Genomic DNA, 16,143 nt, shown 5'->3' on the forward strand with positions numbered 1-16,143 from the left:
AATTGATCTTCTTCATGAGATAGATTCGACCAGCTTTAGATAAATCCTCTTTGTCTCATAGGAATGATGAGACAATTGCTATATATATATTTAAACAAATTCAACTCGTAACAAACAGTGAAACAAAATTTCAGGATACCCTACTATGATATCATTCTTAAGCTTAATTAATCCGTTGCACACATCTGTTTCTTAGTAAAAACAAAAATGCATCTGTATCTATAATAGGCACATGTAGGTTAATTCTGAATTTGTAAGCAAATGCAATTTATATACACAGATGAAACAAGACAATATAATTACTCCCAAGGAACTCAAATCATTATTCTGAACATTAAGATCATCTTAATGATCATCTGTTGTGAGTTGGGTACGTAGTAGGCATGTACTGGAGTAGGGAAATATTCCTCTTTTTATGCATGGGGCCATATAAGAGCCCAAAAAATTCATAAATATATGCACCAATATATGAGCTAGCATTAATTAGTAATGAATTAATTAATTAAATTAATTTAAATAGCTTGCATACCTGCCTTACAAAACCTTATAAGGTTGATTGTTCTTGGCAATGGATCTGATCGCCTTTGTTCACGACAATGGATCTGATTGCCTATGTTAGGATAATAACTCAGTGCATCATCAGAAATAATCGTATCAGAAAGAGACTAATTTAGACCCTTCAGATAGAGCTTCCTACTTTGCTCTGTAAACTGCTCTACTTGATTTACAACAATCAAGATCCTTGGTTGTATATGAAATGGAAATAGAGAATAGAGTCCTGTTCTGAACCAGACTTGGGCCTTGTGACATGTGAAACTGGCCCTCTAATGAATGCTAATGAACAGAACATGAGAGTGGGCCAGCGAACACAAATATCACTGAAAAGATCAAAAATTTATTGATCGTGATTTATTTGGGAAAAAACAATTAAGAATTTCTGGGAAAAAATCAGAAATTTCTCGATTATAATTTCTTTACGGGACTAGTTGTAAATTCTTTATGGAATTAGCACACGTTCCCATAGACGGCGCCAACTGTTGATGCAAAAATCCACACGATCCGGAGCCAATGGCCATTCCTGCAAGATAAGAGAAGTGATGACCGGCGTGGTGTCGGCCGGGTGCACTCCAACGATTAAGTTAGTACTTGATGATTGAATATCCAAGAAAGAATTGTTTTCCCCCGGGATGGGATTTATGGTATGCCTTTTTATGTTGACTGGCCTCACTTTTATAGAATATTGAAGTTGTCATTTCCTTATTTCCTTCCGGGAGAGAAAGAATTAGTTAATCGTATCTTTAGTGCAACCTTTGAAAAAATCAAGTTTTATCCTTTAATTACCTTATGAGATGGTCACCTTATCTCCTTAAGTTTATCCATGCTCTTTGAGTCTCCATGTCACTTGGAATTCTTATCTAGTCGAATATTCCGTATCACAATGCATGTCGCATTATCTTCATATAATTCTGTTGGGCTATCTTTTATTGACGAGAGACCACATGTTGTTCTAATATGTTGGATCATCGACCTTAACTAAAAGCATTCCCTGCTTGCCTCATGAATTGTGAGTATCTCAGAATGATTTGAAGAAGTTGTAATAATTGTCTATTTCATAGATCGCCATGATATAGCTGTGCCACCACAGGTAAACACATATCCTATTTGTGAATAAGCTTTATGTGGGTCAGAGAGATAACCGGCATCTGTATATCCAATTAATTGAGAATTTGATGCTTTTGAATAAAACAATCCTATATCAGTTATGCCACGAAGATATCACAATATGTGTTTGATTCCATTCCAATGTTTGCGGATTGGTGCAGAACTGTACCTTGCTAATAAATTGACTGGAAAAATTATGTCAGGTCTTGTGCAATTTGCAAGATACAAAAGAGCACCAATCGCACTAAGATAGGGCACTTCAGGACCAAGGAGTTCTTCATCATCCTCTCGAGGACGAAAATGATCTTTTTTGATGTCAAGTGATCGGACAACCATTGGAGAGCTCAATGGATGGGCTTTATCCATATGAAAACGTTTCAGAATCTTTTCTGTATATGTTGATTGATAGATGAGAATATCGCTAAAAAAATATTCAACCTGCAGCCCAAGGCAGAGTTTTGTCTTTCTGAGATATTTCATTTCGAATTCTTTCTTTAAATAAGTGGCCGTTTTTTCAATCTCGTCCAATGTTCCTACAAGATTCAGATCATCAACATATACTGCAACAATAACAAAACCAGATTCTGATTTGTTAATAAAAATGCATGGACAAATATGATTATTCACATACCCTTCTTTGAGTAAGTAATTGCTATGGCGATTGTACCACATTCGTCCTGATTGTTTCAATTCATATAAAGATCGTTGCAATTTTATTGAGTATATATTACGTGGTTTTGTTTCAGGTATTTTAAATCCTTCTGGGATTTTCATATAAATATCACTATCTAGTGATCCATATAAATATGGTGTAACCACGTCCATTAGATGCATATGCAATTTTTCTGTGACTGGCAAATGTATTATGAATCTAAATGTGGGTGCATTGATCACAGGGGAGTATGTTTCTTCATAATCAATACCAAGTCTCTGTAAAAAACCTTGAGCTAGTCGGGCTTTGTATCTCACGATTTCATTTTTCTCATTACGCTTTCGTACAAACACCCATTTGTACCCAATAGGATTAACACCCTCAGGTGTATGGACTACTGGTTTAAATACTTCACGTTTACCTAATGAATTTAGCTCTGCTTGTATCGCTTTTTTATTTTTATTTTGGCCAATCATTTCTTCGTCAACATTCTTCGACGTTTTGAGGTTCCGGATCCTCACTATAAACATCAAGAGCAACCACATATGAGAATATGTTGTCGACAACAATTTCATTTCTATTCCATCTCGTTCATAATTCAGTGAGATCTCATCATTTTCAGGTACCTTTGCCTCATCAAGAGCATGTGTCTTATCAAGGGCCATATCATCATCTGTTACCTTTGCCATATCAATATTTATTAGGGTAAAGTGCAAAAAACCCCCCTGGACTATGGGGGTTTTGCAACTAACCCCCCTGAACTACAAAAAACTCTCATGAACTTTCAATTTGTTGCAATTTGCCCACTTAGGACACCAGAAAAGAAAAAAGACAAAGTTGCCCTTCTAATAAAACGACGTAGTTTTATATAATCAAACCTTGAACCCTTCCACGTCATCTCTCTTTCCCCAAATTACAAACACCGATGGTGAGGAGACGATGAATTTGGCTATCGACTACCGAGAGAAGTCTTCGGCGTGGATAAACCAACCATCTGTTGATCGTGCAATTCGTCGTCACCATCGACTGTTCCTCCTTACTGCCCGTCGTTTAGTCCGTCCTCGCCGTTCTTAACCTCTCCGCTAACGGCCTCTCTGTACGCACCAGAAGCTCATCGTCGTTGGTGCTTGTTGGTGAAAACCCATTTCTTAACAAGCTCACCATCGCTGGCTCGCCATCTCACTATCATCCCCACCGGAAAATTTTGTACACGCTGGTAAATTCATTTTTGCCAGAAAATTGAACCAAACTCACTGGCGTCTTCCACGATTCATCATCACTGTCGCTTGACACGTTTGCACGCGCCAACCATCGCGTCATCCATAACAACTTGCTGTCAACCATCACCACCAGATACCTAACACACCGACCCTGCTCACAGATCCAATAACCTCTTCACCGTCCTCCGCCATAGATCTCTGACGCCTGCCGCTGCCGCCGATCCCATCGCTTTCTACGACTCCGTGAAGAGACTGTTCCTGTCGGTTCCTCTCCTCTTCGTAACGGCGGCTTGAAAAATTTGTCCACGCCTCAGCTCTTAATGTCTGTACACAAGCAAGCATGAAAAGTGTAACATATTCTCCACACAACTTCTGAATCTGAACGCAACAATTAATTAGTTCTTGGTAATTAAATCAATTGTGTATTCAACTTTTATTAAGAAATTAAATCAAGGATTTGAGTTTTGGATGTATGTATAGAATCACAAGCAATGAGTGACGGATTATTTTTAAACTCCCAAAACAAATGTTCATTCACCAAGATTAACAGTCCATTGAGCTACAAGAACACCAACAAAAACCCTTACCAGAGTTGCAGAGTTCGTGACTTGGGAAATTTGGTTAAAGCCATGTTTGGCTTTGTTGCTCATTATAAGGATTGGGATATTGGGGTTTAAAGGTTGGAAGTTAAGGGCACTTTTGTCCTTTCATGCTTCTAAGGGCAGTATGGTCTTTTAAAATAATTCAACAAATTTTAACGGTTAATTTTCGCCGGATCTTGGCCGGATGGGGTGATCTGCAACTTTTTTGCATAGTTCAGGGGGTTTCTTGTATTTTGGGTAGTTCAAGGGGTTAGTTGCAAATTTCCCCATGGTTCAAGGCTTTTTTTTTTTTTTTTTTTTTTTTTTTGCATTTTACTCTATTTATTATTTCATCATTTTTAGGTAACTGAGACTTATCAAAAGCCTCTGCCTTATCAAAGGCTATTATCTCAGATTGATCAATAATATCTGTTGCTTCTTTTGTGGCCTCTTCAAGAGTGCCAGCTTTTCTTTGTGATTTTTTCTTACGAGGAGCAGTATCTTTTGCATCGACTGGTCTGCCACGCTTTAGGCGTGTTTTAGATGCATTTGCTGCATTACTGACAGAAGGTCCCTCAGGGACATCAATTCGAGTTGGAATATTTGCAGCTGGTATATGTGATTTTATCACTTTCTTTGTATCAGTAAATGCATCAGGTAATTGATTTGCAACATTTTGTAAGTGAATGATCCTCTAAACTTTTCGTTCACATTGATTTGTGCGAGGATCAAAATGAGACAATTCCAGGGCATTCCAAGTAAGATCACGTTGCTGCTGTGCCTTTTCTCCCTCTAATGGTGGGAAGACAGTCTCATCAAAATGACAGTCAACAAATCGTGCTTTAAAGATATCACCTGTCAAGGGTTCAAGATATCTAATAATAGATGAAGAATCAAAACCAACATAAATTCCAAGTCTACGTTGATGACCCATTTTAGTGCGTTGGGGTGGTACAATTGGAACATATACAGCACAACCAAAAACTCGTATGTGAGAGATATTTGGTTGTTAACTAAAAAAAAGTTGCAATGGTGAATACTTATGATAAGCAGTTGGTCGTATACGAACTAATGATGTATCATGTAATATGGTATGACTCTAGGCAGAAATAGGTAATTTTGTTCGCATAAGCAAAGGTTGACCAATTAACTGAAGTCTTTTAATAAAAGATTCGGCCATACCATTTTGAGTATGAGTGTGTGCAACAGGGTGTTCAATATTAATTCCAACTAACATGTAAAAATCATCAAAAGCTTGAGAAGAAAATTCAGCGGCATTATCAAGACGGATTGTCTTAATTGGATAATCAGGAAAATGTGCCCGTAATTTGATGATTTGAGCAAGAAGTCTAGCAAATGCAATATTACGAGTAGAAAACAGACAAACATGTGATCATCGTGTTGAGGCATTAATTAAGACCATAAAATAGCAAAATGGTCCACAGGGTGGATGAATTGGCCCACATATATCCTAGTGAATTCGTTGTAAAAATGGGGAAGATTCAACAATGATTTTTGAAGGGGATGGCCTGATAATTAACGTACCTTGTGAGCAGACGGTGCATAGGTGATTATTTGGTAAGATGATTTTTTGATCCTTTAGTCGGTATCCATGTGAATTTTCAATAATTCGACGCATCATTGTACTCCCCGAGTGACCAAGTCGATCAAACTAAAGCATAAAAAGTTTGGGTCACATGATTTTTTATGTATCACAATATTTGGCTCAATTGTCCTAATGGTTGTATAGTATAACCCAGAAGAAAAAATAGGGAGTTTTTCTAATATCCACTTCTTGCATAAGGTAATGGAAGTAATGTAGAGATATTCCACATTACTTTCATTTGCAGTCTCAATATGATATCCATTACGACGTAAGTCTTTAAAACTCAACAGATTTCTCCAAGATTTTGTAGAATATAAGGCATCATTGATTTGTAATCTTGTTCCATATGGTAAAATGATGTTGGTTCGTCCGGAGCCTTCAATCAAGTATGTGGGACCTGATATTGTACTAACACTAGCGTCTATCAAAGTTAGGTGAGAAAAATATTTTTAATCTCGAAGGATTGTGTGTGTCGTTCCAGTTGGACGAGACTAGTGGCTTCTTAACAAAAGCTCATTATTTTGCTCTGCTACAAGTAAACATGATATCAGCTCTGAATATTTTTCAAATCTACACTCTCGATATTATTGTTGTAAGAGTACATTCAAGGTGTGAAATGTGGTGAATGTTTTTTCCAATAAAAGTTCATCAGTGATGGTATCACCACACAATTTCAATGTAGAGCTGATTTTAAATAGGACAGAGTTATATTTAGCCACAGTTTTAAATCTTGCAACCATAGTTGCTGCCAATCAGCTCGAGCCTTTGGGAGGATAACAGTTTTTTGATGATTACATATTTCTTTCAAATTTTTCCACAAACACAGTGGATCTCTTACAGTGAGGTATTCAGTTTTTAGCTCCTCACTAATATGGTGCCGAAGGAAAATCATAGCATTCGCTTTATCTTGTAATGATGCATTATTCTCTTCTTTAATTGTGTTTCCGAGGCCCATGGCATCTAAATGGATATGAGCATCCAGAATCCAAGATAAATAATTTTTGCCGGAAATGTCCAAGGCCACGAATTCTAGCTTTGTCAAATTTGACATTTCAGAATAACCTTTGGAATCAGAAATACAATGTTCTTTGATAAAGCAAATAATCCCAACAATCTATCAAAACTAATATTACAAAATAGATATATTGTTGAGATAGAAAGAGGGAGAGAGTTTTTTCTTCAAATTTCAGATGGATAGAGCTTGTGCTAATAACGTATAATAAATTTATGTCTGTGTATATATATAGAGTAATATTATATGAGACTAGCTTTGAGAGAGAGTGAGAGAATGAAAAAAAGAGAAATGAGAAACTTTTCATTCTGGTGTGCCCGAAGCAGTACATACATAATGCCTTTTTATAGGCTTAAAATCTAGCTTCCTCTGTAAGCCACTAATGATGTCTTCCTTTGTAAGTCTCAAACTGTGATCTCATTGATGACTTAACATATTTGGGGACCCACACAATTTTATATATATATATATGTCTATATAACAAAATATAATATTTAAAGTCTTTTATAGTTATAATTTACAAGTTGATACTAGATACTTTAATATAGTCTTGTGACCGCATATATATTACTCTAGAGAGTTGTATGATTTGTATCATACGGAGTATAATTTATGAAATCATAATGGATGGTGTGTTGGCATTTCTAGTAGATTAAAAAAGGACTAAATTTCACTGGTGATGTATCAACAAATCTTATATAGATCACCAACATATTATATATGCATCACACACACACACACACACACACACACACATATATATATAGAGGAGAGAGAGAGAGAGAGAGAGAGAGAGGGTAAAACACGAGTGAGTGAGCACTTACTGCAGTGCGGCATGCACTGGGAGTCTTGGACACAGTTGACGTGAGAGGTGAGAGAGAGTGGGATTAGACAGACAGACCACCAATACCTTCTTCATTCATTCGTCCTCTTAAATCTCCACCACCAATTATAATTAGTCATACCATTTTCAACACAATAATTCAGAAGTGGAATACAGTACTGACACTGTGACACACGTGTGTGTGTGTGTGTGTGTATATATAGACACTTTTAGAAAGAGAGAGACTGTGATAGTGTATTTGGTTGTTGATTAATCCCAAAATGGAGGTTGAAAACCAAGTGGCTGCAGTGTAGTTACAGAAGGTTTACAGGAGTTATCGCACTCGGCGCAAGTTAGCCGACTCTGCTGTTGTTGCTGAAGAACTGTGGTAAGTTCATATACAGAGTCCTCCTCTCTATTTCTTAATCTATATATAGATATATATATATATATATAGACATACACAACACTAATGATCATATATATATATGTAATGTATGTTGAATGATTTGACTTACTGAAGGTGGCAAGCTCTAGACTATGCACGTCTGAATCACAGCACTGTGTCGTTCTTCAATTTCTTGAAACCCGAAACGGCGGCGTCTCGGTGGAGTAGGATCAGCTTAATTGCTTCAAAGGCATGTTGCTTATTCATACACATATTTATATCTTAACACTGTTAATTTCTTGATTAATTAAGCCACCTCGTTTGTTTATTCTTAGTTTTATTATTCAGAATGGAGGGTATTTAGTAATATATATATATATATTTAATTTGCATTCGAATTAAAAATAAAAAAATAATAATACGTTAAAATTTTGGGCTTCTTGGGCAGGTTGGAAAGGGGTTGGCTAAGGACGATAGGGCTCAGAAATTAGCTTTTCAACATTGGATTGAAGCTGTAATAAATATTGCGACTGTTCCTATATTTCTAATTTTTAAAATACCCATTTCTTATTATTATTTTATTTTATTTTATTATTATTGTGGCATATATAGATTGATCCAAGGCATAGATATGGTCACAACTTAAATATATACTACGAAGAGTGGTGTAAAGGAGATGCAGGGCTGCCATTTTTCTACTGGTAAGTACTGCGCGCACTACATCTTTTAGTCCTTTTCCTAGTAATCATGAAGGCCACTCTTTTCAAAAAATACTAGTCAAACAGGTAGAAATATGATACTATTGTACTCTCTCTCTCTATATATAAATTAAATAGTCAACAATTTTAAATTAAGGTCAAATGCTCTAAAATGGGCTATACTATTCTTTTGGGCTGGTTGGACTTCAACATTGTGATTAACACGGGATGATCTAGAAGAGTGGAACAATTTAAAATTTTTTGTTTTTAAGAGTAATTTAATCGGAAAGTAATTCAAAATCACATTAAATTTTTTGGATATTTGAACATATGGGTAATTCAAATTAACCCAAATTGTAAAACCGTGTTAAAAAAATAGAAGATAGGTTGAGCTGAGGTTGAATAATTAGAGTTGCAGGTAGGATTAGGGTTGGAATTAGGTTGAATGTTTCATATGTCAGGTTGGGCTCAAGCTATACTACCAATCCGCCTGAATTGCAGCACTACATGTTCTACCATTTTCATACTTGGAAGCCAATAGAAAAATGCAGGTTCTACATTACAAAATACAGATTTCCAATGGCATAAACCCATGAAAGACTCCACAATGAATAAATACCATGCATGTAAATTACAATATATATATATATATATATATATTATCATTGTTGTATAGCTTTTTAAATGTACCTTTCACAGGTTGGACATTGGAGATGGCAAAGAGATTGACCTCAAAGAATGCCCAAGATCAAGGCTTCAGCAAGAATGCATCAAATATCTTGGACCAGTATGCTCCTCCTCCTGACCACCAAACATAGTATCATTGTCTAAAATCAAGATCATAATGCAGTTAACATCAAAGTGTTTTACCGGGGAAAAAAAAAATACACACATCAAAGTGAATGGCTAAATTTCCATGAGAATGCAGTATGATCTGTTAATGCCAATTCCAAAAAGAATGAAACATTTCCCTGTTGTATGATTTTTGCATGCTCAGGATCAACTATTACACTTTACACTAAGGCATCAATTTCTAAAATGTCAACCTCAATCGATTGTTCTAACCACCATTTTTTTTTTTTTATTTTATTTTTTTTTATGACCATTACTGAAACAAGCAAGAGAGGGAACAGTATGAATACATAATAGCTGAAGGAACGATGGTGCACAAACAAACTGGCAATCCCCTTGATACCAATCAAGAAGTGCAAGGTTCTAAATGGATATTCGTGATGAGTACCACTAAAAGATTATATGCTGGTTTGGTAAGGCTCAACGTAGAAACGAAAACCATTTTATGGCAGTTTTCTCTTGTTTCCGGTGTTTGCAGTTTCTTTAATCAACCGAAGACTAATATTTGTTCGTCCTCCATTCAGAAAAGGAAGGGGTCGTTTCATCATTCTAGCTTCCTCGCAGGAGCCACCACTTTAGCAGCTGGACGACTCATGGCAGAATGTGGAAAGCTAAAGGTATATAGTGCTAATAGTATTGGTTATGTTAGTCTGTAAATGATCTGAAAATACAGCAGTAATTATAATTTGCTCATGACCATTGCGACAAAAACAGAGAAGAGGATGGGAGATTTTATTTTCGGAACTAAATATGTGCAAACTGCTATAATAGTAGCTCATAAAACATTATTAACATGATTAGACAGAGGTTCTAATGTCACCTTTGAACTGAAATTAGCTCTTCATTTCTAATTTCATTTGGTTCAAACTACGATGAACATTCAAAATGATTCCAGAATTGTCTGGTTTAGTAATACCGTGAAGTGCTCTAAACATAGGAGTCACCCAATTTGAAGATGCTCATGACTGATTAGAAACTTGAGTACTAACCTCTAGAGGCTTTTCCGGGAGAGCTGTGCTGGCAAATCTTGAGTCAATAACATGCACCCGTAGCAAATAGTATCTTTATGCTTTTATAAATGCATACGTATACATGATATCAGTTCTAGTAGGGTAATAAGCTATTGATTGCAGATCATCATTAAACAAGAATGAAAAAAATAAAAAAAATTGAATGTGAAGGAGACAGTATGCTGATGTCTGAAGCATGCATCTTTCGTTTATGTGAAAAGTAAATCATCATAAAATAATAATAAATGAACTCTGCTATAAAAGTGAAGGAGATAGTATGTTACTCTGTAAATTCTGGTTGATGATGCTTCAAATGTATATTTCGCTGGCATCAGAATTCTAACGAGTCTTCTCCATTTTCAGTCTGTATCAGCATACAGTGGACATTACCGTCCAACTTATGAAAACCTAAGCTGTTTTTTAGCCTTCCTCCAGGACAATGGGGTTAAACTTGAAGAAATTCAGGTATCCAACAATTGGTTCCAAATATTCCATTCCAGGTGCCATTCTCAAATCGGATAAGATTTGGTCAGATTGCATCTGGTCTATAAGAGATGCTTTGCTCGGTCTCACTTGTGTTGCAAATGACCTTTTACTATGCTTCTGTTCTAGGCAGGTAATATCCCATGCTGAATATTGTCAGAGCTACGATATCAGCGAATCAACTCAAGAAGGGAGTCAGAATGGACACCCCTCTAATCCAGAAGTACCCAAGCTTCAAATCCCTGGTAAAATTGAGCAGAAGCAAACTTCAGCTAGGTTTGCTCAGTCTGAAAGAACAGGGAGTTACAAAAGAACCTTATCCAGTAATCTCCAGAGCCCACAGACGAGAGTTCCTAAAAAGGAGATATTGCAGAGGATCAAGTCCAAAAAGGAAGCGAGTTCATATCAGTTAGGCCACCAACTGTCTTTAAAATGGTCAACAGGAGCTGGCCCCAGAATTGGCTGTGTGGCAGACTACCCTCCGAATTTAAGGGCACAAGCACTGGAGTTTGTTAACCTCTCACCCAAGGATCCCCTCACACCACAAGCTTCTCAATGCTCTACTGCTCCTACTAAAGTCACAAATCTCTGCAAGGTGATGTGAGTTCAGATTTGATGATCAATTCAGCATACTTCCAACATGCTAATGTTTTCTCCACATGTACACTCCTTATCTTGTCACCTGTGCATGACTTGGCTACATTCAAACATAGAACAATTCAGGAAAGGTCAAAGGGAAAGATTTCATTGCCAATCCATTCTTCATCTACGATTGCAACGATTCCAGTTTACTTACTCCCCCATAATACAATAAGGACATGACATTAAGGTATATATTCTGCATCGGACAACTAGGCTGTCAATCCACTCAATAATATGACCTGCAGAAAAAGAGCATCTATTGTTCTTCAATTCAGTCCAGCTATGTCCAGAATCATTTTTCAGTGCCTTTTACATAAATTTCCCGACTAGGCTACATTTAATTCGCTTCACTTTGCATAAAAGTTATGTTCACCCAGTGACGAAAAACTGATTCATTCTGATACCACAATTGATGACAAGCAAATGAACTTGTATTCCAACCACCAAAATCTCTAGATCAGTGCAATCCCCAATACACCTGCATAGAGAATCCATTCACCTCACCCTGCCTTATGCGACCGCAACAAAACTTTCCACCCTTTTCTCTGCACTAGCAATAGCAACAAAAGAAATGAGGTCCTCGATAGACCAAATTTGGCTCCAAAATTACATGAAACGCGAATTGAGTCCATTCCAGTAGCCACATTTCTCACAGAGATTGACCAAACAGCTACTACACAGTTAAGTTCTTACATGAATTTTTTACCAGTACAATGCTAGCACAAGCAGATGTAGTGCCAACATAACTGCAACTAGTTGGATCAAAACCAAAGTTAACCATCAATCTGGTGTGAATACCAAGATACCAAAGTTATTCATGAAACAAGACATCATTCAGGCATTTTATCAAACATCTTCAATGCAGTCAAGCTCTAAATGTTGTTTGTTTCAGCATCTGTATGAAAATTGAAACCCATATGTAATAATCAGTAAGTAGACTGTTATGCCTCCGAGAGCAGACCTGTTGTTGCCGATTAAGCTCAAAATGTGAGAGAAGGCCATAGAAAGACTTGAATTCAGTTGGGGAGGCTGTTGTTTGGTTATGGAAAGAGACTTGGGTTGTCTAAAATTTCTCTCTAGATTGTTGGATGCAATAATATCATTCTTCTAAATAATGAATCAATAGGTGGTCTCTCTCTACAACAATTAAATTTAAAATGAGTAATCCTTCTTTACATGATAATGACAACCTTCAAACTAGAACCACCATTCTTCTTCTTTTTTTCATAGAGGAGGTATCCTTACACCTTAAGGGTGAGACTAATCCACCTCAGGGTACACACCTTACGGGTGAGACTAATCCACCTTAGAACACATAAAGTCCGTAAATGAGAAAAAGGTTTGTCAATTCTCTCTTGTATATTCTGATTGATCGGTATAACCAATTGGGCCTGAAGATTTTTTTTGGTCCTAACAAATAACTCCCACAATATTCTTGAAAAAACTTGACCGGTATCCTCTACTTTTAAAAAAGGAGGAGATACCACTGGACCACAGTCCTTGGTGGTAGATATGGTTCAAACTGTCTCACCTAGTTAAAATAATAGCAAAAGTGGTCATCATTTTGGTTCAGATTTGTAAAACCACCACAAGCCTGGCATATCAAGTATAATATTAAAGACAAAGCATCATATGATGGGCGGACTCTAGGAATATCATAAGGAACACACTTTCTATTTATAAACTAATATATAGTACATAAAATTTATATTGGAAAAGCACGCAAGAAATTATTGTAGCTTACAGGCAAGTGAAGGCATGCTAAACACTCATTAACTATTCATAAGAAGTTCACCAAATTAACCAATCAACACACATTTTATTCCAATAGAGCTATTGGAGAGACCACATTAAGCAACAGCAACAGCTTCAACAGGCTTTGCTTCTGGCTCAGCTGGCTTTGCTTCTGGTTCTGCTGGCTTTGCTTCTGGTTCAGCTGGCTTTGCTTCTGCAGGATTGGCATCTGGTTCTGCCGGTGCTTCTGCTTCCCAAAAGGAAGTCTTCTTACCAGTCTTGGAAACCGTCTGTAGAACTGCTTCTGGCTGCACGTTGCCTTTTACCGTCACTTTTTGCTCCTTAATATCAATGTCAAATGACTCTACACCTGAAGTTCATTCAAAAGGGATGCAACAAGTAAATATCAACCAATCAATATTACTGAAGTGAGCAGAAAATAACCGACATTTGATAGTTCTGAGGACTTATTTCAACCATCTTAGATTTCTACAACATCATACGTGTTACTACAATAGAAAAAAGCTAAAGCAAAATTAGGTTCAACCATATTGTATGCCAGAATTTCTAGATTAGTAATAAGGCACTTGTGCATACTGATCTAAAGGTTAGGACCAGTTAGTTTTTGATAAACGTGTAGTATATGAAATAGGTTAAGGTGTACTAGGTAAAAAAGGAAAAATAAATTGCACGTAAAGGTTATAACAGACCTTCCATTTTGCCTAAAACCCTTTTCACTGCCCCTACACAGCCTTGACACGCCATGCCAACCTTAAGAACAACAGTCTGCGTCCACACACAAACAGGAAATTGTAAACACAACAGGAAATAATCAAGAAACATATTACCATAATGTAGCATCCAAGTCGCCAGAGTTGAAATTAGAGCATATTGCAATCATTCAATCTCAATAAAAAAGAGAAAAAAACACACACACAGACGTGGGTTGGGGGGGATGGATGCAGAGTCTAGATAATTGAACAAGGCACTAGGAGTCATTTACGAAAAGTTCGTGCCATTGTGTGAAATTGAAAAGAACAACAAGAGTAATGCTAAAAAAATTGAGACATTTGTCATGCCCCGTCAAAGGAGGTTGCGCCACACTCAAGCGCAGAAGAGCACTTTGCATGGAGTTTGCTTGGCAAAGGTAGAGAATTGGGGGTTCTAGAATCTCACATTGGGTAGAGAATTGTGTAGTGTTTGAGGATTTTAGAATGTTGTAGTGTTGTGTAGAGGAGAGAACGTCCTAGAGAGTTAGGTAAGCTTGTAAATATCTAAAAGAGTATTCAATACAATTGATCTTAACCATTGATTTTAATGCATTATCTTCAGAAGGATGTTTATAAATAGGGTAGGGATTTCATGAGTAGGCAACAAATTTTGAGTTAGGCTAATCAAGATTTGAATTTGAATGGTTCCACTCAAATATTATATCGAATTTTAACCACATAAATCAACATATTGTATGAAAACATTTAGCAAAAATTAATTTATATTTAGGTAAATATCATCTAGAAATACTAGTAGATTTTCTTTTGTATTCACAAAGGGAGTTGCAGTAGATCCTTAATTATTTAAGTGATTTTATCATTTTACCTAATGCTCAGTGATTTATGATTTATTTAACGGGTGCTTAGTGAGTTATTTGTCATTCATTTTATTTAAATTCTTTCATCTTGGTGTGTGTATATATATATATTCCTTCCAATTTCATTGTATGGGTACAGCAATCCATGATAGTTACAATTATCTCATCTATATATATATATATAGAAATTAAGAAACTGAATTATCTCATCTATATATATATATAGAAATTAAGAAACTGAATAAATGGGTATTCAAATTCACTACATGAATTTTTTCCCTAAAATTCAAACAGTTGAGATGGACACCCCTAAATTTTACGATTTTTTTTTAATTCCACAGAATTTCGCACAATCTACCTACTTCTAACTGATTTTCTTAGAAATGTTCACTCTTTTGAGTAAATTTTTGCCGAAAAAGAAGTGCAAAATTAGAGCCCGAATTTGATGAAAATTGAATTTTAGTGACACATAAACGACCACCCACAAATCCAAAATGTTAACCAAAAAACCTACCCTTATTCCAAATTTAAAACGAAGAAAACAACAATTGCAACAACAGAACAGATAGAAAACAAAATCAATCAAAGAGCTGAAAATTAATGTGTACAGAGAGTCATAGAAGAATAATTGAAATACCTGAGACATGGTCACTATACTTGGTCAGAAGGATCTGAATACGGAGAAGAGAAAGAGAGTAGAAGTGAGTTTAATTTTGGAATGGGATTTGAGAAGGTATTGAGGCTTGGGTTTTTAAAGAAGCTTTAGGGTTAAAAGAGAGGTTCAGTTGGGTTCGGTGAGGACAATGTCAGTTTGTCGCTAATTATCTTCACGTAACGTAGAAGCACGCGTTCCGCTTACGCGTCAATTTTCTATAGGCCTTGGTGAGTGCCTATGCCCTCATTGGTGAGTGCCTATGTCAATGTTGGGGGGGCGCATGTATATATATATATATTTTTGGATGGTAAACTAAATATACACACTTTTTTTTTTTTTTTTTTTTTTTTTTAAGAGGGGGAGGTTATACTATTGGACCAAAAGCCATTTGGTAATATATATATACATAAACTTTCTTCGTCCCAAAATATATATATTCTGTATATATATACTCCCTCCATCCCAAAATATTGGGTATTAAAATATTTTGAAACAAAATGAGTAATATATATATAGAATATTATATAAACATATACT

General features: G+C 36.1%; 1 protein-coding gene and 1 pseudogene across 1 annotated transcript; one reads left to right on the plus strand and one right to left on the minus strand.

Annotated features, from left to right (window-relative positions):
- Positions 1-7,837: 7,837 nt before the first annotated feature.
- Positions 7,838-11,741, plus strand: LOC132270000 (IQ domain-containing protein IQM3-like; annotated as a pseudogene).
- A 1,541-nt stretch (positions 11,742-13,282) lies between these two features.
- On the minus strand, positions 13,283-15,849 carry LOC132271149 (copper transport protein ATX1-like). Its single transcript, XM_059772435.1, has 3 exons — positions 15,589-15,849; positions 14,074-14,149; positions 13,283-13,733 (listed from the first exon to the last, which is right to left on the minus strand). The coding sequence occupies exons 1-3, from the start codon at positions 15,595-15,597 to the stop codon at positions 13,480-13,482; spliced, it is 339 nt and encodes a 112-aa protein (XP_059628418.1). The 5' UTR covers positions 15,598-15,849; the 3' UTR covers positions 13,283-13,479.
- Between the last annotated feature and the right edge of the window lie 294 nt (positions 15,850-16,143).

The sequence above is a fragment of the Cornus florida genome, unplaced genomic scaffold, assembly GCF_030987335.1.
Source record: "Cornus florida cultivar Cherokee Brave unplaced genomic scaffold, ASM3098733v1 CherokeeBrave_3.0.0_Hap2_Chr08, whole genome shotgun sequence".
Taxonomy (NCBI): domain Eukaryota; kingdom Viridiplantae; phylum Streptophyta; class Magnoliopsida; order Cornales; family Cornaceae; genus Cornus; species Cornus florida.

Excerpts from the sequence above, each read along its gene's own strand:
- LOC132271149 (XM_059772435.1), bottom strand. Across the intron at positions 13,734-14,073 it reads GGTTTTAGGCAAAATGGAAG|GTGTAGAGTCATTTGACATT; the intron begins GTCTGTTATAAC and ends AATGAACTTCAG.